Below are 26,141 nucleotides of genomic sequence, written 5' to 3'. Positions count from 1 at the left end.
ATGGCAACTGCAACCTCTGTTACGGACCCCATGTTCGAAGACAAGGAAAATGCGGCGTTTCTTTGGCGCGCGCGGTTTGCGTCAGCGGCAGCTCCGACAAAGACGACGCTACGCTCCGGCGTTGCAGAGCTGGCTTTCGGGATTGTCCGCTGCCAGCTGAAAATCGCCACGCCGCTTGCAGCATGAAGGAGCCTCGCAAAGGTCACTCTCGGCGCTGTCGCAGCGTTGAATGCCGCGCTGAAAACACGGGGGACGACCACCACTTCAGGAATCCTCTCAGCAAGGTACAGCTCTATGATTAACTCTATGAGGTACAGGGCACATGCGGTGGCTAGACTGCGTCCTTCTTTATTCTTGGGGGCTCCAGGGGAGCGAGTTCACCACGAAATAATTTCGAGTAGCATCTGTTCGCTTAGCACTGATCGTTTCGGTTAGGACGATGGGGTAGCCGGCAAAATAGCCCGCAGGGAACTTTGCCGGCAGTTTGACCCCACTGGCTGATTCCGTTCACTTCACGGCGCACAGAAACGATACTGCCGGTAGAACTATACTGCCCGCATTTATTTCCTTTTGCCAGCTGTTTTGCTGGCAGAATACCGTGAACAAAAAACTGCTGGCAGCTGGCAATCAAATCTAATCCGAAAGATTCACAGAATGCTACCTACAAAGGCGACACACTCCCAGGAGAAACAAGTATTGATTTGCCCTGTCCTCTTTTCTATTTATAAAAAAAAAATCTTTCGGATGGGGAGCTGTGCACGTCAAGTCACCACAGCGAGCCAATAAGACGACACTGCCAGCATTGTTTTTCGGGCGCTTCTGCCTGCTGCCAGCACTTCCTTTCTGTTATATGCACGGGTTCGCTTGGGTCCATCCCAGTGACAACACTGATATCCAAGGGATGTCTCTCCAAAATTCTTAAAAGGCATGCGGATATCCCCAGGAAATTCGAAACTCCCGCGGACATCCCTCATATATCCTTTTGGTCGTACTTTCTGTATTCAAGGGAGGTCCGCAGGTAGTCCCTGAGGATTTTAAAGCGAAAGTTTTACTAGCCTCGTCGAGCCAAGGTCATCGGAGGTGTGTAAGCCACGTGACTCGCCGCAGCTGCGGCCGCGCGGCGTCGCTGCACCGCCAGCTGTGTCCTCGTGACTAACCACGTGACGCGCCGTTCGCTTGAAAGGGAGAAGGCACCGCTCTCGCGAGCATTTGCCTTTTTGAGCGCAGCCATATTAAGGTGAAAGCCTTTAATGCCTCATACTGTCGTTAGCAGACGCGTCGGCAGCGGTGTCGACAGACACTGTCGGCAGGTTAGTCCGCCTTTCGGCGTCACTGCTTAAAAAGAAACTGCGCCGAGGGGGAATCGAACCAGAGCCTTTGGCAGTTGAAGCGGAGACGCTACCACTCCGCCACGAAGGCTTTTTTTCTTTATTACTCCGCCACGAAGGCTCAAGGTTCGAGCATGAATAAAGGCGCATCTAGTGAATGCATGGGTTTCATAAATAAAATAAATGGACTAAAGTGAAGGAAAGGAAAAATAAAAATAAGAAAATAAACAAAAATAAAAACAAAGTGATAATAAGAAATAAAAATAAAAACAAAAATAAGAAAAAGAGCAAAAAAAATATGAAAAATAAAAACAAACAGTGCACCAGGAAACGCTTTCACCTTGCAGCACTTTAGAGAGCCAAAGTGCCTCCTGAATTTTTTTCCACGGGGCTGTGCCAGCAGCGTTCTGATTGGCAGATTTTATGCAGGCATCTACTGCGCATGCGCAGCACAGTCCAACACGCATGCGCGCTCAGCCAAGCTGTAAACAGTGAAAAGGTCTACACACACTGCAGCCTCTCAGTTTCTCGCTATGGATGAAGCGAGTCGGACAGGTTCGTCTACGACTTCGGGACGCTCTCGTAGACGACGAGCCGAGTCTGATCATCCGGCTCACGTTGCCAATCATGCTAAGTTAAACGTGCCAAGCTAGCGGCAAAGACCGATGAGGAGCGGGAGCATCGACTGGCTCAACAACGGTTGAAAGATGCCGAAAGGCAGCAGCGAATAGCTTTGGAGGCATTGACTGACTGACTGATTGAAAAACTTATTTAAATGGAAAGTATCAGAGCCATGGGTGGTCCGCAGATTCCGGCAGACCGTTGGCCTGCGCCACAGTGTGGTCCCTGCGAACCAGTCCTCGTTGCTGGTCGGGGTCCTCGCCGAGCAGAATGGCCTCCCACTGCTCCAAATTGGGATTCGGGAGTCTGTCTGCAGCAGGATTTAATTGGCATGTTCACATGCACATGAAAAGCCGTACCTATTCCCCACAGTGTGAGCATTGTGCTTGTAGTCGGCGAAGGGTGTGTTTTTCACCATGTCTACAGCTGTGAGGTGTGGGGCATGTCTGTCTTGCTGCTGCTTCTGCCTCCGTCACAGCTTCGGCGACGGAGGTTGAGACTAACCTGGCTTAGCAACACAGCATAACCACGCATATAAAATAAAATAGCTTTCGCTTGCATAACGGGGCTTAGCCGAGCTAAGCTGCAGGCATTTTTTATAGGCCCTTACAAGGAAATATCGGTTATTGGTTAAATAACACTAAATTTCCATGAGGGATGTTATGGAGCGGAGAAAAAACTTGTTCAGCTTGCGTGAAAAATATTCGCGATACCTAATTTACATTTTCTGCTATTTAGAAGTGAGGAAATGGCTATTATAATGGTGCAGTTGCTTCACCCAGTCCAAACTTTTATTGGTAAAATCTGCATAGCATATCACATGCTGTCACGGCGGACACGTCTAACACCAAGCCTAGGCGAAACATATAGATCAGGCTACAGAAACGCTACAAAGTCCTGCAGCACCAAGATATATATTCAGTATATGTTTTTTTTTTACATCCACAGACAAATTCCCGCGAGCTTACTCCAAATCTAAGACCCGCACAGTGGCTCTTGCACATTAAGCAACATTATTTCATTCAGTTATGAATCTGTGCTGACACAAACAGTAAAAAAAAATGAGCGGACCACGCTGTAGATATATTCTATTAAAAAAAAAAAACGTGAGACCACTCTGCCGTCTTTGTCTCGAACATTACGCAAACATAATGAAACGCAATTCAAGTAAATGTCCGTAATATCACCCGGACGAGATGTCCAGCATATAACGTGCCAGGAGACCTCTACAAAGAATAGGTTGGGGCAACCGAAAAGGAAATAAAAATAATAAGCCCCTGCCTGCACCACATACGTACAATAGGCTTACACCAATTCGAAAATAAAAGAATAGGCACGTAGGCAAATTGTAATTTCACCACCCGTAGGTGGAAAAGTAAAAGAAAAGGGAAAAGCTACTATAGCGACCCACAGCCGGGGGAGCGGGCCTGGGGAGACTCCCCTGATCTCCCCTGGGAAGTAGCGGAAGGGATGGACAAATGGATGGGATGAATGGTTGTAGGGAATGGGTTGGGACAAAGGCTGGGAATGGGGACAGCGTGATTTTTGTTCAGATCCTTCGATTACCTCGACTCCATTGCTGCCTGGCCAGGGCAGGGAGAGCATCGAGATTGCCCAATGGTGCGGCCCCACTCACGGGATGCCCGACCACCCACCATATGCAGCGGGTTCCGACCGTCGGAGACAGGAAAACCTAACACGGGGTCAGCAGCTACCTGGGGCCCCTCCACGACCCTAGGGGGCTTTTCCAACCAGCCGGCTACTTACCGTCGAATGCTTTTCGCGGTTTTTCAGACACCGGAAGTATGTGTGATGTGATCCAGCCAGTAGAGGCTTAGGTCGTCAGCCTAACGGCCCTCAGCGTCATGACCCAACACCTCCGCGGGGACCCATCAGTGCTTCCAACCAACCAACCATGCACTTATTTCGTCCCCTAGCTTGCTCTTCTCCTACTGAGGAGGGAGTGTTCGAGGCCGGGCGACTGGGCCACAAATCAAGAGCGTGGCTTAGGGTGAGATGGCCCGGGCCTACTCCACCAGTACTCCACAAGAAAGAATGCATATCAAGTTAGTGTCCATAATATCATTAGAACGGGATATCCACCGGAACAGTGTCAGGACATCTAAAAGAACTTGCCACAGACGTCCCTCGCAAGTACTCAAAGGTGTTAGGATATTTGGCTATGATTCAGATATCCCTGCAACCTGGTGTTGTGCACTATATAATAGATGCGAGTTCAGCAGTGCTTTCCTGAATAGAGCGTAAGCTGCTCGTGTACGCGTTTATTTGAATAGTTTCGCTTTTTGTTCCGCAGGCGTCGCTTTTGGAAATTCGGCGCGCTGCGGTTTGAAATCCGGATTAAGATATGCAGATTGTCTGCTTTCCTTTAGCGTAAAAAGGACTGCTCGTGTTGCAAGGCATCGCACGTACCAGATTCGATGGTCCATAGACCGCGGCACCTTATATGCTACTTCAGAGTGACTGCAGCCGACTAGTTGCCTAAATAGCTTATTTTTTTCTCTGTCACTCCTGTCCGGTATGTTGATTCCGTCATTCCCTTTCGGGACGTACTTACACTTTTAGCAAAAGCCTTTAGGCCAAACACCTGGTTTTGCTGTTCGGTTCTGTACAGAGGGTAAGGAAAAATCCCCGTCCTACCTTTTAAGACCGTTACTTAGAGATGCTAAGCCTTGCTAAGCCACTCAGGACAAGAACTCCAAAGCATGATCAATCAGTTAGACAGGCAGAGCAGAACGGTGGGGCTAAGAATTAACATGCAGAAAACCAAAGTAATGTTCAACAGTCTAGCAAGGGAACAGCAGTTCGCCATTGGTAGCGAGGTGCTGGAAGTAGTAAGAGAATATGCCTACTTAGGGCAGGTAGTGACCGCAGATCCGGATCGTGAGAGGGAAATAACTAGAAGAATAAGAATGGGGTGGAGCACATATGGCAGGTTCTCTCAGATCATGAATGGTAGCTTACCAATATCCCTGAAGCGAAAAGTATACAACAGCTGTATACTACCAGTACTCACCTATGGGGCAGAAACGTGGAGGCTAACAAAGAGGGTTCAGCTTAAGTTAAGAACGACGCAGCGAGCTATGGAAAGGAAAATGATAGGTGTAACGTTAAGAGATCGGAAGAGGGTGGAGTGGGTGAGGGAACAAACGTGGGTTAATGACATCTTAGTTGAAATCAAGAGGAAGAAATGGGCTTGGGCAGGGCATGTAATGCGAAGGCAAGACAACCGCTGGTCCTTAAGGGTAACGGAGTGGATTCCAAGAGAAAGCAAACGTAGCAGGGGACGGCAGAAAGTTAGGTGGGCGGATGAGATTAAGAAGTTTGCGGGGATACAGTGGCGGCAACTGACAAAGGACAGGGTTAATTGGAGAGACATGGGAGAGGCCTTTGCCCTGCAGTGGGTGTAGTCAGGCTGATGATGATGGTGATGATGACTTAGAGATGCCGCATAACGGCTGAAAAGTTTGCGGCCCGCTCTCTGCAGCTATGGGCATGGTAAGCTCATGTAGTGCCTCTTCTTTTTGCTTATTCGAGTTAGCTTCTCTTACATTAGCTTTCAATACGGCACTCCCATCACATGAAAAAAAAAGGTCGATATAAATCCTGAAGTAGTACTGAAAACGTCCCCAGACATGATCCCCAAGACATCATGAGTATGCACAGCGGACAGACAAATCAATCCCAGTTGGACTGCTCGAGGCCCAGCTTATACCTGTGCCACATGGGCAAATTTATTGCCATTATGCTTACTGCCTTAAGCTTTAATGGCTTTAACCAGTCATGATCGAGTCACGCCCGGCTGTTCATCAGGCACGGTCGCGTGTATCCATCCATATAAGGCGTTACAGCCATGGTGAGGGAAACGGATGGCGGGCTGAAGGAGGGAGAAGTGACGTCTTGCGCGTTGTCACTGTATACTCGCACCAAACAATCTGGTCAGTCAGCATGAAGCGTTGTCCTAAGCTGATGTCAGAAGTGCTGTCCTCTACTCTGACCAATCAGGGCGGCGAACTAGCTGTACCCAGCACAAACGTCAATGCTGTCGCTGTAAAACTACTCTCATTTTCGCCCAGTGGTATCGTGGCCGAAGGCGAAGCAAAGATGACGAGGCCCAGCTGCTGGCCGCCGAGTACGATGCCGGACACGAGAGCGGCAGCTCGCAGCAGCAGGCGCGCAGCGGTAACCAGCAGCCAGTGGCGAAGTCGTCGGGTGCAGTGCCACTTACAATCACGCGACCGCCCAAGGGGCCCTGTCCGCCCCCGCCTGCCCACAGACCTCCTCCCGCCCCGACAGCAGCCTGCAGCAGACCCCGGGTCCACATCTCTCTGCCGGAGGAAGATCTGAGCACCAGGACCAGGCAGGCGGCACGACACCAGGCGAGCACTCTTCTCACGTCCTCAAATCGAATGTACTGAAAAACCACCGGGGCTTGGCGCTTACTGCACGCGAACATATCTTAAACACGTAAACAGCGCGCTTCAGTGATTACTGCATTCGGCTGCCGAGGAAGCTGCTCCCTCTTTCCTCCCTCACGGCGCTCGGTTGAGATGTTCACTGAAAAGCGAGACAGTTACTGCACCTTCGCTTTCCACAAAACCAACCATTTTCAGTGTTCTTCATTCTATATGTCCGTGTCTACTGAACGCAATTACATTTCTGAACATCATGGTCCAATACTAGCTCGCGAAAATTTACTGCTCTTGAGCTCTGGTACACGGGTACCCTTCTACTACACTTGTTCCTGGGATGTTCAAACGGTACATTGCTGCGCCGATCTGCCCATGCAGTACTCTTTCGGAATGACTGTATATCCTCTCGAAGTGTCGTAATGTTTGTCTCTTCTGCTCTCTCTCTAGTGGCCTTTTTGTCCCTCGTACACCAAGTAGTACGTAAACGTAGAGCCATTTATTCAGACTAAATAAACATGACCCCGCGCAATCAGCGCTGGGTAAAACTTCCTAGACGACGAAGATAATTTCGCGGCTGTGGCGAATGTTCCATCGTCTCTCAACAGCCGTCACCGTGCAGTTCCGGGGTAACGAATCAAGCTTTACTTCTTTGGTTCTGCGCGGATGAAAAATGCGCAAGGGTCGAACATAGGACACAAATAAAGCAAAAAAAAAAAAAGTAAAGGCGAACAAAGACCGACAATTTCTCAAAGGCTGCGGCTTTCACGATAACGCGAAGCTTTGCTACAGCAGTGCGAAGGTCACCGCCATAGTCGCATCATTATTCATGCCTGCAGGACAAAGCCTTCTTCCGCTGATGTGTAATATTTGCTGTTTTGTGCCAGCCGTGATGACATGCAGTTCAAATACATTTCTACTCGGACTCTTGCAGTATACATACACGTATACCGGAAGATTCGCACGGTGAGTAATGTAGAATTACTGTGTTGCTTATGACAGCAATAGGAATTTATATGAGGCGTTTCCGTTCGCTGGCCTTCAGAGTCGACCTAGCCCCTGGGACAATGGAGGTTCCCGCGTGCATTTTCCCTTGAACCGGAGATTGTAACTGTGAAGAATTATCGCGTGCAAAGGTTAAATGCTGTCTTTCTCACCTTTTTGCAGACTGCAAGTGCAGAAAAATACAAAGCGTCATCAGCAGTGCCAGCACTGCCGCCGAGACCTGCGTCGTGTCAGCCGGCCCAGCTGCCTGGGAAGTCTAGGTCGCTATGCCCCGCCGAGAGAGCTCGGTACGCACTCAGTCAGCACTTGGTTTTTGGAATTACCGAAATTTATAGACACCCCAACAAAATACACCTTCAGCTATAGGAACCAGCAAATCCCAGTATCCACCTACGATAACTCAATTTTTCTAATCGAACAAAATCGCATGTGGTTGAAATCGAACTGCGAATTTTCACATTTCATCCGTTCCGATCAACTCATTAAAGGCGAGCGAGTGGCTTTAAGAAAAGTATTTCGCTTATAGCTACAAATTTTAGGAATTCTTTATGCTATTCGAGTTGAGTTGGGTTTAGTGGCACATAAGCAACTGCGGCTATCATGCGCCAAACGCAGGGTATTCTTTATGCTATACTGAATGCTTGTTTCCAGACACAACAAGAAGTCCCATTTGACGAACCAACTAGCGTCTCCCGTCCACTACTAAAACTTCAGACATCCATAGCATCAGAGCTTAATTTCTCACAGTATATGTGCTACCACTCTTCAGAGCTTGTCATTTTGTCTCACAAAAAAGCCCTTTTGTCATTTTATTTCGTGAATGTCTGCTGTTTAATTGATGTGTTAGTTTAAGAAAAGCATTGCTACAGGTGGGATCCATTGAATGAATGAATGAATATGAATGAATGAATGAATGAATGAATGAATGAATGAATGAATGAATGAATGAATGAATGAATGAATGAATGAATGAATGAGCTGTTTATTTAGACAGGGAGGCTCGAGGTCGTTTGTTGGAGCATATTTGCAAATATCTTCCCAGATGCCGTTCACTCCGCCTCTGGTCAATGCACGAAATTCCTCGACATTGGTGGGGAAACCGTGCTTGGCGACGAGGTTGTCGCCTCCCTTGATGCCAAACTAGGTGGTACAGGTCAGCACGGCACATACAGGCACATAAAGCCTATGGGCACTTCATGACGTCTTTTTTAGCCGCCACGGTGGCTAAGTGGTTATGGCATTCGGCTGCTGGCCCAAAAGACTCGGGTTCGATACTGGCCGCGGCGGTCGAATTTCGACGGAGGCGAAATTCTAGAGGCCCGTCTACTGTGCAATGTCAGTGCACATTGAAGAACCACACGTGGTCGAAATTACCAGAGCCCTTCACTACAGCGTCCCTCATAGCCTGAGTCGCTTTGGGATGTTAAACCCCCATAAACCTATAAAGCAAACCTCTTCTCTCACTCCCTCCTTTGTCCCTTCCCTTACGCTGCGATTCAGCTGTCCGTCGAGATGCGAGACAGATACTGTGCCATTTCCTTTCCTCAAGAAACAATTTTCCTTTTTTTCATGCACATGGCATCTTTCCTTTTTCTCCATATCCTCCTCAGGCTGGCGTTCCCGGGTTGCCAAGGTCAGGAGGTGACGCCCAGCCAGTCTCCATCACGGGAGCGAGCGCGCAGCCCTTCGCGGGCCACGGGCGTTCTGTCCCTAGACGCCCTACTCGGCCAGCTGTGTTCAGGTCATTGCAACATCGCCATGAGGGTCAAGGATCGTCGGGACGGCAAGCACCAGCATAGACAGCATGAGGAATGCCAGTCGCTTGCCCAGAAGAGCAGCAGTGAAATATGCACCATGAAGGAGGTGGCTCCGACGCCCTGCAGATGGTCAGTCAATTCACTCGACACGCGTTGGTGTGGAGACCCAGCTTTAGCACCGCAGGAATTTTGGTTACGACTGGCCTGATTCCGACGCCAGTAACTGTGTTTAGTACCTCTGGGTGCCGCGTTTATGTCTCACATTGGCGTCACGGATAAAATCTAGTGAATGCCTCGTGGCCTGGCATTCTAGCCAACCAGCCTGGTGTTTTGTCATGACATCATGCGTGACGTCACTCCCCTCTGATCAAGCATGTTGCACCTGGTATTACGCCAACATCACTGACGCCGCAAAAAACTGGAAACGACAGAAGGGTTTGAACATATCGACAGATGGATGCTAAGACTCGCCGCGTTGGCTCAGTAGTTACGGCGTTCAGTCAGTCGCTCAGCCCGAGGCCGCAGAATAAAACACCTGCTATGGTGGCAGCGTTTCGATGGAGGCGAAACGCAAAAGACGCCGTGCACTGTGCTTCGCCTTTGATGTCCCTTCCAGAAGGGAAATGTAAAAGCCGTTTTTTGAACTGCTAAACATTTAGTGCAGTGGCCTTTCAGTGGTGCTACAGCTTTTGTGCTCAGGGTATTTAAAAGCAATGCTGTTTTCATTGCTGAACAATTTGAGATGGCATGCTGCTCCAAACATCTCTGCATGTGAAATCTTGAGTCACTAAATACTAATGGTCAGTGCTTGCTTGCATTCTTTCCCCTTCGCAGCCACTTCCCAACAAGTTTCCCGACAAGCATTGAGGTCCTCATGACTGTAAAACACTCATGCAGCACACACCCGTCGCTGTCGGAGAGAAGTCTGCAACGTGACAGCTCCATGGTCAGGTAAAGCGCCCATATGATGCAACATTAATCGAAACTGGTTTCGAAATCTCTCTCTCACTCATACATATATATCTCACTTACCGATAATCACTTGTTAGGGTGTGGGAGATCAAAGCGGCCACATTTTCAATTGCCTAAGTCCATTTGTCTGGTGTAATGTTTTTCTGCAGCGTGGTACACAGCAAACCGGGCCACCAGGAGATAATTTCCATCCCGAAGTCTCGCTTCATTGTGGTGGCCGCCCTGCTTTCATTTGTGATGATGGCCTGCTTCTGCATCGCCATCTACTCTTTCTCCGTGCCAGCTGGTGAGTTCTCCACTTTTCGTTGTATCGTAAGAAGGGTTAATTAGAAATTAAGAAGCAGTACACGCAGCATACGGTCGAGCCGATCTGTATTCTCTCTACTTCCTCCTCTTCTCTTGTGCGCACCTGCCACACTTCGTCTTTATCACAACTGGTTGCTTGCACAATCATCTCCCAGCAAGTATCAGAAACAAATACTGATACCATTCCGTAAGGGTGCAGAGTGCGACTTCCAAAGCAAGCAAGTACTTACATCGTTGTCAGCTGCCACAAGTATTGCACAATCATCAGTGATCACGATCCTTTTGTGAGCAATCTAGCCATGTTCCGAGGGTGCAAGAGAGCTTCTCATGTGCCGACCAGAAATTTAAAAAAAGCCATGTGCTAGTGGTGATAAGTGGAGGCCCACGAGTGTAACAAAACTTCAAACTTCATCGCAAAACAAATCGCAAACTTCAAAAATAATAAGCTACTTTACACAGGCTAGAGGGGCTGTTCAGCAACTGGCTATGTTGTTAATTAAAAGTAACAAGGAGAACGAATACAATACATTCTCTGCATAATGACTAAAGCTACTTTTATGGTTGTATCAATGGTTGGTGCTCTGAAATGTGTGGAGCATGGAAGGTGCCCTCTATAAAAGTGTTTCTGAGAAGAGCTCATATTCACTGCTATGACAGTCGTTAGTGTAAACAGCTGCAACAGTGAGAGATAGGTCTACATAGTCGCAATACGTTAAGCAGTCAATACCACAGCACTCGCTACGAGCTTCTCTGCCTTTGTTCCAGACTACTGGCGCGGAAACACAAGCACCAAGCCACCCAGCCCGGCCGAGAACGTACCACCTGCGCCGACATCAACCTCTGCTGTACTTAACACCACTGTGTCACCTGTGACATCAGCCGCACCACAAGACCAACCACTTGCCCTCCTACAATCTCAACGGACAGAGAACAGTAGCCTGAGAGGGAGACCACGCTTTGTGATTTTGTAGACAACAGCGCCACTGACCACGAGAGAACTGCGAGGATGTGTGGGACGTCAGATGCTCCATGGAAGAATCTGCTATCGGCGAAACGAAGCACTCTCTACACATAGCAGTGTGATGGACTTCCACTGCTTCCTAGTAGGCTTGCACGAGCTTACTGAGAACGTAAAATCTCAAGATTTACAACTACAGCACAGATTCCCATCATTCAAAGTGCACTAAAGACCGAAGCATGCTGTGCCTTCTGCCTCATACAGCAGCATTGAGACATTTTCAGTGTGTAAAGACTAGCCGTGCAAGTGCAGGCAGAGAGATGCTTTCATGAGAGTAAATCCGTTAATACCTGAATGTGGCAGTTACGAGTCTGTATTGCATGATTGCAGTGTATGCTACGAGAACTGATCAGCATAGGCATTTCACAATGCTAAATGCTAAACTCTCGTTTTCAGCTTGCGACTCTAATGTGCAAAGCTAATGTCACAATGACAGAAAACGCTTAGCCTCACAACTCTTTTGACTGGATCCATTATCGCATTATACTATAGCTGCCAAGCAATTAGTGTCACTTACCAAGGGTTCCTGCATCCAAGCAAAGGTTGCCATGGCTAGGTGCTGTTGTGCAAACAGTGTTAGCCCATGTATGCTTCTTCCTCTCAAGTTTTCTCTTTAGATGTGATGCTCCTGAACACATTTAAGGTTAGGCTGCACGTGATGCAAACACCTTCAGAAGGGGAAGGAAAGACATCTGCCGCCACAGCTCAGTTGGTTGCATGCGACATGCACAAGTCGTTGGTTTGGGTCGAGCTGGCAATGTGTGGTTGTCTTGTATCTAAAATAATCATGCTGTTAACTTCCTGCTCTAATCGAGACCACGATAAAACCTGAGCTCACGTGCAGCACCACAGTGGGCAGGTGGCAACTGCATTAAATTTGGCAATCGTGGACAGCTTGCTCACTATCTGGTACGCAGGTCACCACCTTCCATGGTGGGCAGGTTGTGATGTCACAAGGTCACATGACCTCTCTCGACCAATCTGAGAATTTTACGACAGAACCTGGAAATTTTTGGCAAGACAACCAAACTGCTATTGCATTATTAACTTACCCCTCGGCTGCCCTTGATTATTGAGCTTCTCCTGTATGTATTCCTCTTGGGTCAATGACAAGAGCACTGCTTGAATTTTGGCAGTTAATGCAGTCTTTATTATTATTACGAAGCTTAAATTTTGAGTGCTCCACGCCTCCCAGGCGAAGTGCTTGGGCAGTGCCCGAAAAGAACATGAGAATATTTATATTCATAATAAACGTTCAGCCTAAAAGTCCCCCTCAAAGGGTGTCTTCCTCTGGAGGGTAGTGGTGTGGCGGGCTGCTGTTGATGGACAACCGCAACGAGTTGCTGGGCCGCAGGGGGGCGTAGCGGAACTTTGCCTCTGGAAAGCGGTCGTGGTATCGCTCCAGTCGCAGGTACTTCACCGTTATCAGGTTGCCTGGGAAGAGCACAAGAAATCCTTTTCAGGCCCTCCAGAGCAGACCCCAACTTCAAAGTAGCATTAAAGGGCCCCTGAACAAACGGTGCAATAAGCAAGAGACCAATAGATATTCAATCATCCTTCCACAAAAGAAAGAGAAAAAGACAAAATAAAACAGAGAGAGAGGGGAAGAAAAGAGGCACCACAAGGCATGAGAATGGGAATTAAATCATGGACTTGCATGTGGCATGAATGCTAAATGGCGTTTTAGCCTTCAAAGGGACACCAGGCTTTGTGGGATTACCACTTTCTTAAGGCATAAAGATTACTTGAGCTGAAAACTAAGCTCTTACACAAGCTAGAAATGGGCGAAAATTGAAAGACCGGCACCACCAGAGCTGAGTGTTTCCACAACTACACTGCGGTGACATAACATGAAAAAAAGTAGCTAAACTAAGCTACAGCTTGGTTAAAACATTTGGCGAGAGCCACCATTGGTAGGAAAGCTTGCGTGGTGGCTGCCTGGAACTGACGTTTGCCAAGATCTCACTGCTACATGGCCCTCTTTATATGAATCTCGCCAGAGACCTCAGTTAAAGCTCCACCCTGTTTGCCTAACCTGGACTACAGCAGTGCAGTGCTCTCCGAGAGTTGCTCTTCTTTCTGGCTTTGTTTTTTGCTGCTTTGCCCACAGCTTCGGATTAAGCTTTTTTTCTCTTCCTGTCCCCACAATGGCGTCTCTCCATTTCCTTCCCATTCTTTTCTTTCTCTCTTCTACTTAGCCGCTCGGATAGGTGCCAAATCCTACCAGCTTCAGCCATGCGTTAGCTCAGGGTGGGCTCCTAATAACACTTCTTTGTGCGATTGCAATTTCTGGCAATGCAAATGCACAACGCAAGTGAGAGCACATAGTATTGCTCGTCAAGTGAGGAACGCTGCCTGTGGTCACCGGTTACAAGGACAATGCACACAGGTGGAATTTGCTCAAGGGCGCCACCAGCCCACGCCATTTGCAGGGTAAGTTCTTGGGTGAGTAGGTGTAGTGTCCCTGCCTGTGTCCTCCTTTTTGCCCCTTTCGTTGCACTGTAGTCATGGAATTTGTAGGGTGCCATCTCTACAACCAGAGCCCCCCCCCCCCCCCCCCCCCTTTGCTACTCAACCCATAGAATGGATCCTAAACCCCTGCGCTGTAAAGGTGGCTAAACGATTAAACGATTCAAGCATCCGTACGCAGTTGGGTTTATGCAGTTCTTGTGGCCTAGTGTTTTTGGTCAATGAGCATAAACTGCCATGCACCAGAGGTAACACTCAACGTTGGTCATTGTGCTTTCTTTGCCAGTGTCATGGCGTAGATGTGTCGAAGCTAACCGCAGCGGTGGCCTAGTCGTTTGAGCTTCCTCGCATGCAGGAGGTGCGGGGTTCGATCTCCAGTGCCACCGGGTACCCACCGGTGATACAATGGGTGCAAGCTTCCCCTGGCCTGGTGCTCAGCTTAACGCGAAATGCTTGGGAAATGGGTCTCTGACCCCACCTTGAGTAAAGAAAAAAAAAACCTTGTGCCATGACGCTCTTTGGCCACAGATGCCCTCGTCATCATCATCACGTGCATTGAAGCTGAAGGGTACATAAGCGCTACTGCAGTAAGCTTAGGTATCTGTCCAGCCCAGAGATCATCTATTCCAATGACATCAACGGCTGCACGAGGCACGCACTGCGTGTGCGAGGTGGTCACTTCATTGTCCTGTCTAATCGTTCTTGCTGTCCAACAGATGCAGCTCCCCTTAAACGGACCCCTCTCCCACCAAGTAGCTCACAAGGAGGAAAGTGGGGGAGGGGTGCTGATTTGCTCTCCTCCTCACCCTCTTACAGGGCATCTACCAAGCCGCTATTTACAAATTCCTGACCTTTAAGGTTTTCCCCGATTATTTCTGTTCAAATTCAATGACAAGCGAACAGGCAGGATTGCTGCAGTTAATGTAAAGCATACACGCAAAATCCACAACAAAAACTACTGACTGAAACTGCAACTGACACAGTGAAAACACATTTGCTCTTAACGTTTACCAGACCATTTTTCCTGCAGATGTCCAGCCTTGAGGTGTCTTCCCCCTTCTTTTTCTTCAGGGCATCTTATGCCTCTAGCTTTTTTTTTTTTTTTCCATCTCTGCAGCTCCTCTATGAAGGTAATGCAGGCGCTGCGGTCATTTCTACCTTGGCCGCCCCACCCGCTGCCCACACAGCCTCACACACTACTCTTTGTGCCACCCGAGATGATTCCTTCACGTTTTCAACTAGACACACTTTGTCATTTCTACCCGCATTATATTTGTGCAAATATGGTATACTACCACATTTAGTTGCACACTGGGTTTGGACGGTGCAATTTTGAAGAAAAAAAAAACAGGCTGAGCTATGTGCGAGCAAATAAAGCATGTCCTAGCACGAGGGAGAGAAGCAGGTTGAATTGTGCAGCACTTACCGTCAAACCATGAGCCATGCAGGGCCCGATAGGCTTGGCCTGCCGAATCTAGGTTGGCACACTTCATGTAGACACAGCCCTAGTTAAAAAAAAAAACCAAAAAAAAAACCAAGGAGAATTGTTAAAAGCACTTTAACAACTTCACCATAACCGGTTAGAGAATCAAAGGACACGGTGAAAGGTGACTGAGCAGCATAAAGGTTTGGGCAAGTTGGTGCAACATGCTCTGGGAGGAACAGCGCGGCGCGAGAGGTAAAAGGGAAGCAGCCATAATGGCATTTCACTGCCTACAATTCAGCATTTGAGTCTCAGCATACTGCGATGACTATCACCGCTCATGCTGCAGAACACCTTTAACATGATGGCTTGCTAGTGAAATGCTCGGCCGGATTGGGTGTGCCAAACCAATTACCAAGCCACCTGTCATCCACTTCAAGCAGTAGAAAAAAAGCGGTTTTATGCTATCTTTAATTGCCACTTTGCACTGGAAACAGTCTCCAAAAAGTAGGCCGTCCACCCTAACACGTACACTCGTAGCCATAATACTAATATTGAGTATATTTGTTTTCCATTTTTGGCTTGCTTGAGTCTCCTTATATGTGTAGCGCGCCAAATAAATGCCAGTTGTTGTGTTCTTTTGTTGTCTTTGCTCTGCTCTCTTCCTTGGACATGTGCTGTTGCACTGTTATGTCATCATCGGAATAATACGACGCATACTTTGCAAAAGCTGGGGCACTGTTTGAAACTTGTGAGAGTTAGAAGCCCTCGTGCATATTAACAGGGAAAGTCTTATTTCCTCCATGCAGCATGGGGAAAGAGAAAATGCGCCAAAGTGAGTTTTGCGTTGTTCTGGCTGCAAATGTTCATGTCATTGCCCTGGCTAGGTCAAGCTGCCCGAGCCAGCTAAGGAAATGTCAGAAAGGGACAAAATACTGCTGTGCTGTACAAGGCATAATGAAACAATCCCCCAATATCTTGTAATTGGCACCACTTGCCGAGGTGCTGGAATATACAGCAGTGCACTGAGCACAAGATACGCCAACCCAAGGGCAGCATCAGTGTAACTGCACTCCACGACTCATGGAAAACTTGGCATCTCAGCAACACCTTTCGACATGCCGCCATCATCACGAAAAACACCACGTAAACACAGGTATAGCTCCACCCCTCACTCTGAAAGAACAAACACAAGTTTGTATTTTTTTCCATATACAGTAAAAGCTCGTTAATTCGACACTGACGGGACCGCGAAAAATTGTCGAATTATCCGAATGTCGAATTATCGAATGAACAACAAAAAACAATGTTTGCCGCAACAGGACGTATACCTTTATTTGGCAAGGAAATCTGTAATCACCGTCTGCTTTTTCGAGCGAATTTGAGCGACTACGATAGCTCTAACAGCTGCCAGGTGCTCCGCGGCACACGCGCCGTCAGGGATTTGTTCACAGAAGTCCTCCCGCACGGACAAGGCTTCTGCGGCTTCTTTCACCATGCACTTCGGCATTTGGGACAACTGCTCACAATCGTAAATCGTCGTCGTTGTCAGCGCCTGTCACTTTAATTATTTCATCCTCGGTCAGCTGACAGGACACAAAGGCGAGGCGCGCAGGCCCTGCACGCTACCCACCCGAAAGCAGAGCGGGGAGGAGGTGGGGAGGAGGTGAAGGGAGCGCGGCTCCCCGCTTATCTATTTTTTTCAGCCAGCGTCCGCGGGGACCGCGTTGTTGCCGGGACGCGCGTCTTATCTTTTCTCTTTATCTTTCCTCTGATCTTTTAACTCTCCTCTATCTGCACATGGCAGCGGTGGTGGCTCGGCTGAGCCAGTAGGCAATCCCTTGCAATTTCCTTTCACCCTTCTCTCAGTCACAACAAAACAGCAACAACAAGCAGTGCAGTAAACACGCTGACAAAGCGCGCATTTACCAAAAAAGGTGCCGTAAATAACCGCGATCGTAGCGACTGCTGCGACACAACAAAGCACAAAAAAAAAAGACGCCGGCCGCTTCGGCCGCTGCTAACTCGCTTCCTCGGATGGATGGATGGATGATAATATGACCATACGGATGGCCTATCAGCCGTACAGTAGCGCCGCTCATGGCAGTGTTTTTTTCTTTTTGCTCTCGGCAAACCGGCTTGGCGGGCTGCAGAGTGAAGTCGAATTAACCGACGCACGGCAAAATTTGTTCGAATTAACGAGAGTTTCGCCCCATAGACTCCTATGTATAATTGTAGGGACCTCGCGCGCGCGTCGAATTATCCGATTTTTTGAATTAACGGGGGTCGAATTAACGAGCTTTCACTGTACTACATCCGAGTGGAACTTGCTGCCTGTGAAATTTTCAAACAGGCACTAAACAACAAGAAACAATGTCAGAGGCCTTAACAATTTATGTTCCCAATTTATGTTAACAATTTTTGCTCATCATCTAGATGTTTAGAGGTGCTGCAAACGTGTTCCGAATTTTTTGTTATCAGCAATTTTTCATGCATGTTTTTAAAAATATTCATGCAATGTGCTCTTTTCTCTGTACAAGGCACTGCAAACATTGTTCCCTAGTATTTTACTTTCTGCACTTCCTGCTTTGACCAAACAGGTGTGTGGTACCATGATGGAAATAAAAATGAAAAAATTTGCTGACGGTTACCACGCCTGTGCAACATGGGATTTTCCAGCAGCTGTCAGCAGTGGCGAGTGCACTGTTCACTGTGCTGAACAGTGCCACACTCTGTGCTCCGAGGCACAAAAACAGTGCAAGCTCTAGTTCACACACCTGCGCACAGAGGATGCCACAAATCCATCATTTGACTTACAGTGCCATTTTCTTTTGCTCCTCATTTCTCCTTAACGTTTAGCCGACACCACAGAATCAAAAAATATGCCTTTAACTGCTGTTGCAAAATAAATAATAAAATCTCTTAGGCAATCCCCGGTGGATCGTTTGAATGCTTTAGCAGCCTGACGATCATATCCAAGGCTGACACGTGGAAGTTCGTTATATCAGAGATGGTACACTTGGGTTAGTTACGGTACACTTGGGTTAGTTACGGTACACTTAGGTTAGTTACACCTCCTTCAGGTGCCAATTACATCTGCTGGAAGGAAAAAACCTTTTTTTGCATAAATCACGATCAGTAGACCAAACCGCAGCGAGATACAAAAAATTATGCAAAAATATTCATATCTGAGTATATTTTATGCGTGTCCACACATGTGGTCAAAGAGCTTCAAAGCTGCCACATGTACGTAAGCACTGCAACATTTGCTTGCCTTTCAAACTGATCGTTCGACATGAATAAATGTGAGAATATACGCTTCAGAGAATTATTCTTTAGTTCATGACCTACGAAACATGACTTATGAAAAATTCGCCTTTCCGGTACCAAATGCAGCTTTTAGATGCCTGGCCTTCACGCCGGCACTGTTGTGCAATTAACACATTCAGAGAACTTTGGCCCAATAGTTGCTGCCATCACAGGTAGTGCTTCAAGTCTGGCTCCATCGAAGGGGTCTCGAGTGACCTGAGCACAGGTGGAGAGGAAGAGACAGAGAGAGCGGCTTGCTACCAATTTAACACACGGTTTTCACAAACAGAAGAAATCATTTTTAAAGGTTGCCGTATGCTCACTTCACGTTAGGGACATGAAATAAACTATCCCCACGTTCTACCAGTGTGCTGACTGTTGTTCTGTGTAGCCTTAGAGCTGAGTGGCCAGCTCTGAACTGACTCGTGCCGTGAGGGTACGGGTTCCCTTTTTTCTTCCCCACTTGTGTAGTGCTGCCACTTTGTATTTTTCTCCCACTCTGGTTTTACACAAAATGTTAACGATTTTTGCTACAAACCACAGCGAAATTTTTAGAACAATCCAAACTACCATTGAAAAGAAGCATAAAAAATGGTTCCTTGCACCAGGTTCATGCAGTCTACATTCTAGCATGGGGGGTCTCAGACCCCTTTCAGTAATGGTAAGGGGCTTAAGACCCTCCAAGGCCCGAGACCCCCTGACTTTAAGCATTTATCACAGCGCGCTGTGTCTATCGGCAATGGCTTGGCATAGTGGCGGTTCTTTCCGACCATCTGTGGGTCTTTGTTGCTCGGTCGGCCGCGCTTGTTTGGAGGTGGTTCTTCATCAGCTATTTTCATGAACAACGCTTCATTGCTGGAGTCGTCCAACGTTCACCTTGTAGAAGCATATTTTTCAACACCTGTAAGCAGTAAGCCCATTTCGTACCACACCTGTCCAAAAACAAAAACGGCGCACAGTGGGCAGAAAACATCACTTTGATATTTTGGGCATCAAGGTGAGGTGCCCAAGTTTTTGGATGCGTAACTCTGCACGTCCACCGCAGCACTTTTCCTTCATCAATAAGAATGAAAACTGGTGTACCATTTCTACATTAACCTATTGACACATTCCAAAAGGTAAATTGCATCATGTACAATCATTTGCAAGATAGCAGGCAAAAATAAGTTATTTACTCGTCCCGCCCAAAAGCGCTGTGATGCCCATAGTTTGTTTTCTACAAACATTTCGCTGTAGCTGCACGAGATGGCATCACAAACTTGGCAGGGAGGGTCAAATTGGTAACAGCGCGGAATTCAAAGGAAACATTCGACTCATACAAAAAAATACGAGCAGACTTAGGTCGCGCCCACATATGTGGACACAGTGCCTGAAGGGTATCTCCAAGGTCTACACACTAAGTTTGTTACATACAATGTCCGAACACCAAAGTTCGTACTGATATATACTCAGTGCGTTTGTAGCATGATGGGCAGGTGGGCCCCCTGCCACTGACAGACGGCAGATGCCATTTCCGCAAGCACAGATGCCTCTAACACATCATTAAATAAATCGAGAGGTATAGTGCTGCGCCATGCTGGATCTCACCTCTCGAGACGACGTGTCCACGTGGAGGTGCACAATGCCAGTGTTGCCTTCACACTTCTCCAAGATGGCGTTCTCGATCTGCTTGGGCCAGTCATCTTCGTACTCCCTGTCACAGAGCCCCCGCATCAAAAACTGTGCATGGCACTGCGGACGCACTACACATGTCATTAGCCCCAGAGCTGGAACAGGGATTCCAAACAGGAGCACACTGGCTCATCAGCAGAAACAGCGATCAACACTGTCTCATCATAAGTATGCGGTAGAAATTCCTGTCCTCCATGCTTCCCACTGCCAATACAGAGACGCAGTTCATTTAACTGTCCCCATGAAGACAAGCAGCTAAACATTTTCTCATAGCATTCATGAATTCCGGCACGACACACGGGGAAAGAAATGAACTAAATGGTTTTTTTTTTTTTCGCACGTGCACAGAAGCTTCCAGGTGCCGACCCCAGATGGCGCTCGAGGCCGCGGGTCATCATCATCATCGTCAAGTTTTTCCTCCACCACGAGCTCCCGCCATCCATATTGGCATCCGTATCACCAGCTCCAGCTTTTTGTGGCTGTCAAAGGCACAGGAGTTGTGGTAGCAAGGTAGTTCTCTGTAGTTGTTGTCACTTTTGTGTGGTGCCACTGAGCACTGCAATTTTAGCACGATGGGCAAGCACCTTAGCAGCTACACGGCTGGGAATTTGCTCTCGAATACGGCAAGCATGCGGCAGGCAGGAAATTCGACGAGGACGTGAAGTGCATCCGACGATGGTACAACCAAAAGAATGCGTAGAGGAACGCAGGTTGCAAAAAGCGCACTTTCCAAGGCAAGCTGTGCCAGTTTCCCGGAAGAACTGCTCTGCTATGAAAGTGTGGAACAATGGCTACGCGTTGACAACGGACATGATGCACGATTTCTTGTGGGATGAGCATGCACAAGAGCAGAGCACCAGCTTGGAGTCTGAAGACTCCGCAAGTGACGAATGAATGCAGAATAAATGCCGCTCATTCCCTGATTGGCGTATTCTTACTTAAAAAAATTTTTTTTTCACACATCGTGCATATGGGCCGCACCTCAAAACTGGCCCTCGAATCTTAAAAAAATTTGCAATAAAAAATTTTTCACCAATTTCGCAAAAAATATAGTTAGAACTTGATACAACGAAACTGAAAAAAAGTCCTGGATTTTTTGTTACGAGATTTTTTTTTCGTTACATGCAGTTTTCGTGAGGAGACTCAAAGGACGATGGAGAACCAAAATAAGAAATAAAGGAGGGTGAAATCACCTAGAAAATGCCTACAGAAAACCTCATTACTCTGAAGTCATAAAAGCAGAGTAATCTGCGATCACACTGATAGTGCAACTTCCGCGGCAACCGCTGCCACCTCCGCCGTGGCTTGCGCAATGCCACTACAAGTGTGGGCACCGCGGCTGAGCCAGAGGGGAGCGCACGCGGTCACGCAGCCGCCGTAGACTGGCCGCGGAAGCACATGCTTTTTCCAGCATGTTCCTTCTCTTGGTCTGCCCGATGCACGGGAGCTATTGGCGGCGGAATCACGCGAGCAACCGCGCGGAGGCGATGGGTGCACACAAATCGTGTAATTTCTTTTTTGCTAGGCCCTATCATTTTGCACTGCTTTCCAGCGTGAACTCTCGTAGTGCCACGTGGTACGATGTTCCAAAATTAAAGCTGCGGAGATGCGCCCACGGTGCTAGAGCACATGTTATGTAAAATGCGGACGCTCATTGCGATCGTAGGCGTTCCTCTCATGTCAATTAGTGCTTTATCATCAAGAAAATTTTCTGCCAAATTTTGTAACTTTGTAATTGTGTAACATATAGTCGGCATAGCAAGTTTGTTATATCAAGGTCAACCGCCACAACACCTCCGTCACATAGAGGTCTCAAATACAAGCGCATCAATGAGGCACGGCGCTGGGAAATTAAAAAATTCGTAATATCGAGGAATTCACTATAAAGAGGTTCGGTACATCCAGGTTTAACTGTATGCTGTCCCACGAGTCAAGGTAGCAATACTTCTTCCTACTTGCCCGTCTGCACAAAACTGGTATCTGTTCAGATCGACCCCTAACATGCACTGACAGTTCTCGACAGAGGTTCTCGACAGAACTATGCACCAGCAGTCCACTCACACATCAGGGTCGAACATGTGCCGTATCTTGAGGCACGGGGCCGGCACGCAGGACAGCCCCAGGGGGGCACCTGAGACACTGCTCTGGCTCTCGAATGCCTTTCCCTGCCACACCTTGGCCCGAGGCGGGGACGCCGTCCCAAGCCAGCGCCACACCAGGTAGCTCTCGCCCTCGATCTGCTGCCGCTCAGTGCGCAGGCGTGACTCGTTCCGCTCGAGGAACGCCACTGCACTCTGCCACAGGCCGCTCAGCGCCTTCCTGCACACCAGCATTCAATGACAGCACGACACATCAGCCTCCCAGCCGGCTTATTAGGGGACACCTAAGCTCCGCCTTAAGTCACCATCATCATCATCAGCCTGACTATGCCCACTGCAGGACAAAGGCCTCTCCTACGTCTCTCCAATAGACCTTTCCACAAATCGCAGCGCCGCGCCATCCCCTAGCGGATCCGCGCAAAGCATGATGGGAGAAAGGAGCGACCGCCGCCCGCGTCGTCTGCTGTCAAGCGCGTTGCTGTGTTGTGCCGCCGCGTTCAGGCGTTGTGCGTCTTCTCGTGCGCGTTGTTGGTGTCTCTTAGCAAAATGTTGCAGCGCACTGCTGTGGTGGTTATCTGTTAATCTTTCTGCAATTATTTGGGGATCTTTTTAGACACTTTTTAGACATTCGACATGTCTGCAGAGGAGAATCGCGGTGGCGGTCAAAGGTGCTGCGTGCCCGGCTGTAGTAACAACACGAGAAAGGACATCAACATTTCATACCACGTATTCCCCAAGGACAAGAAGCTGAAGCTAGAATGGGTGCGCAGGATAAATCGGCAAGGTTCGCAAGGGCGATTTACCCTGTTGAAGCCTTCGAAACACCACAAAATATGTGGTACGCATTTCAACACAAGCGGGCGCAAGGGATACTTCGATCGTCTTCCCACGATCTTTCCACACCGAGTATATGCGGAACGGACGCCTGCTGCGATTACGGGTAAGACGATCGCTTCGAGAGAAGACGGTTGTCTGCTGCTAATGCTTGCCCAACTTTCCCCTTTCATCGTATATAACATGCATATGAGCGCGATCTTACGCAACATCACATCACACGCCTAAGCGGCGGCTGAAGCGTTGGCGGCAAAACTTCGCCCTTGCGCGGACACTTATTCGCGTCGGAAAAGGCATACTATTGCATTCCGAAGAAATGGCAGCAACGTTGCACGCATATGCAGGTGCGGCTAAAGTTGAAACAACACGAGCCCGAACGATCAGTGCAAGACCAAGCTGTCTGATGACTTGTCAACAGCAGCAGCAAATAAAAACACGTCCGGAAGCTATAACGCGTCCCAAACGAAAAGAGCACACAAATTTCGGGCAGCTGGGCAGCAGCGGGACACAGAGCAATGGGCATGCACATGCGAATCTCCAACTTCGGCTAGTGACCGGGGCAGAGGACGTCGCAACTAGGTACGGCCAGGACGCCACAACCGGCAGCCTGAAGGCCGCCTGCAATGCTGCTGCATAATTTTCGTTTTTTTTTTTTTAGGCTTTTATGAATAAAGTTATTCACCACCACCATGGGCACATGAGCGGCGAGGGCTCTGCGTATACATTCATTGGGAGAACGCCGGTCTTTGCGTCTGCTGGTGCTCGGCCATGGCAGCGGAACGCCACATCCAACTGTGTCATGCTTACTGTGTCATGTTTAGCAAATAGCTCGTGCTCTGTCTAAGGGAGTGCTTGAAGATTATATATTACAGCAATGAACATTTACTGCGTCAGCATTAAATTTCCCCAGGAGTGCGCCGATGAGGACAACTGCACTCATACTGTTGTTTACATCGCGTGTACGAACAGCTAGTGCTCGTTTTCATGACATAAAACGCAATCGGCGCTTTAGTTATATTAAACAACCTGTTCTCTTTTTTACCGGCTGTAGTCGTGCTTGTTTACGCAGTGCGATAATGTGTGGGAAACGATGATGAGATCGCACGCCTGAGAAACACTTGACAGCCGCGGGCTGTTGACATCGCGCAGGACCGGCGCTTCTCGTTTCTTGTCCCGGCTTCCTCCGACGTGACCAGTACTTTATTTTAAACTACTTTATCCAGAAGTATTTTTGGCGACCGTTCGCTTTAACTGAAACGGCCTAACTTGTTATCCACAAGCTAGCGATGGCGACGACTGCTGCTGGCCGTAAAGCACGGCTCGGCAGTCTGAGTCACACGTTTCCCGTTCATCATATGCGTGCCCTGCGATGTAAGCAATAGTTAATTTCAGGTCACTGTTGCCAAAACTACACTCAGTGACCATTTTCATTCGCTAAAACGAGTGATTCGCTCATCACAACTGCCGCAATCACAGATCATATCCTACGAACTCGCTAGGCCTAGTCGTCGCGGAAGTGAAGGGAGTCGTCGTCGACGGAAATTAATTTGGCAAGCGCTTATCGCTGGTGACTGTTCATGTGTGCACATGTGAAATATGGCTGTTCGTTTCGCTCATTTAGAAGCGCGAGCATATTTGCACCGCCGCCTCATCATCGTGCTTTCGCTCAGCCGCCGACAAGGCTGACCGTCCGCCGATCGGATTCGTCGGTGTCATTGGCCTGAAAAACGTGTCCCACTGCAATCATATTATAGTAAAATAGATATTTCACTATAATCACATGCTGCTGTTGACCGTGATAGTGTCGTTGGCGGAGCAGTGTGACCACCGTCGTCGTCGTCGTTGTACACTGAAAACGAGCTGAGGCTTTCGAATGCGTTTGGAAGGTTTCGTGCAGCACCGCGCGCGTCCGTTGAGTCCGAATGTCATTCCAGTTCTCGAATGTCATTCGACTCAGATGTCATTCAAACGTTCCCGTGTAGCACAGGTATAAGAAACGGCGATGGCGACGAGATGGCAGAGAAAGGCTTTCCGGTGAGCAGGCGCAGTCGGAGAGACGGACGAAAAGACGCGAGCGCGGCGCCGCGGGCGCCGCGGCGCTCCGTTTTCCCAGAGTGCTTTGCGCGGCCGCTTGGTGGCGCGGCGGAATTTGTGAAAAGGTCTATTAACCCTGTCCTTTGCCAGCTGTGGGCACCGTATCTCCGCAAACTTCTTAATCTCATCCGCCCACCTAACTTTCTGCCGCCCCCTGCTATGCTTGCCTTCTCTTGGAATCCACTCCGTTACCCTTAACGACCAGCGGCTATCTTCCCTTCGCATTACATGCCTTGCCCAAGCCCATTCCTTCTTGATTTCCACTAGGATGTCATTAACCCGCGTTTGTTCCCTCACCCACTCCGCTCGCTTCCGATCTCTTAGCGTTACACCTATCATTTTTCTTTCCATAGCTCACTGCGTTGTCCTTAACTTAAGCTGAACCCTCTTCGTTAGCCTCCACGTTTCTGCCCCATAGGCGAGTACCGGTAAGATACAGCTGTTGTATACTTTTCTCCTGAGGGATGTAATTAAGAACTCGAGTATAAAACAGATCTGCAACATCAAATCACATGACTCAGAAGAGCAAGAGGTGAACACAAAGAAAGCGTGGCAAACACAAGCCGCGAATGACTGCAAACCTGCCAGGAGAGAAAACTGGTTCATTCAGTTAAGGTCACTGCACACACTTGGCGCGAACACGGATGGTGCCAAGCATTGGTTCTGTCTCGTCTTCCACTGCGTTACTGCCGGCGGTGGTCCTGCTACAGATCTAATAGCTCTCTTCAGTGGCCTGGAGTACTCTGCATACCATTTCGGAGACGCAAACACTCTGCAGCGTAAACCCCAGAGCTGCTTGTGCATGCCG

The 26,141-nt window shown here is 48.5% G+C and overlaps 2 protein-coding genes across 3 annotated transcripts in view; one reads left to right on the top strand and one right to left on the bottom strand.

The window, feature by feature from the left end:
* Positions 1-66: 66 nt before the first annotated feature.
* LOC149334860 (uncharacterized) lies at positions 67-11,729 on the top strand. Its single transcript, XM_089551492.1, has 7 exons — positions 67-284; positions 6,044-6,373; positions 7,541-7,668; positions 8,992-9,267; positions 9,973-10,089; positions 10,260-10,396; positions 11,182-11,729. Exons 1-7 carry the CDS (start codon positions 183-185, stop codon positions 11,385-11,387), a joined length of 1,296 nt encoding a protein of 431 aa, XP_089407618.1. The 5' UTR covers positions 67-182; the 3' UTR covers positions 11,388-11,729.
* An 827-nt stretch (positions 11,730-12,556) lies between these two features.
* MAN1 (LEM domain-containing inner nuclear membrane protein MAN1) overlaps positions 12,557-26,141 on the bottom strand; it is a 51,037-nt gene continuing 37,452 nt past the window's right edge. For both annotated transcript variants that reach the window (XM_089551490.1, XM_089551491.1), the window contains exons 10-13: positions 22,368-22,625; positions 20,223-20,328; positions 15,330-15,408; positions 12,557-12,868 (exon numbers count right to left, since the gene is read on the bottom strand). In XM_089551490.1, coding sequence (XP_089407616.1) covers positions 12,708-12,868; positions 15,330-15,408; positions 20,223-20,328; positions 22,368-22,625 — 604 coding nt within the window. In that variant the 3' untranslated portion in view covers positions 12,557-12,707. The remainder of the gene's footprint in view (positions 12,869-15,329; positions 15,409-20,222; positions 20,329-22,367; positions 22,626-26,141) is intronic.

Source organism: Amblyomma mixtum, chromosome 7, assembly GCF_055824585.1.
Source record: "Amblyomma mixtum isolate Tamu chromosome 7, ASM5582458v1, whole genome shotgun sequence".
NCBI classification, from domain to species: domain Eukaryota; kingdom Metazoa; phylum Arthropoda; class Arachnida; order Ixodida; family Ixodidae; genus Amblyomma; species Amblyomma mixtum.
The sequence above is the reverse complement of the archived record's forward strand: the minus strand, read 5'-3'. Positions and strand labels throughout refer to the sequence as shown.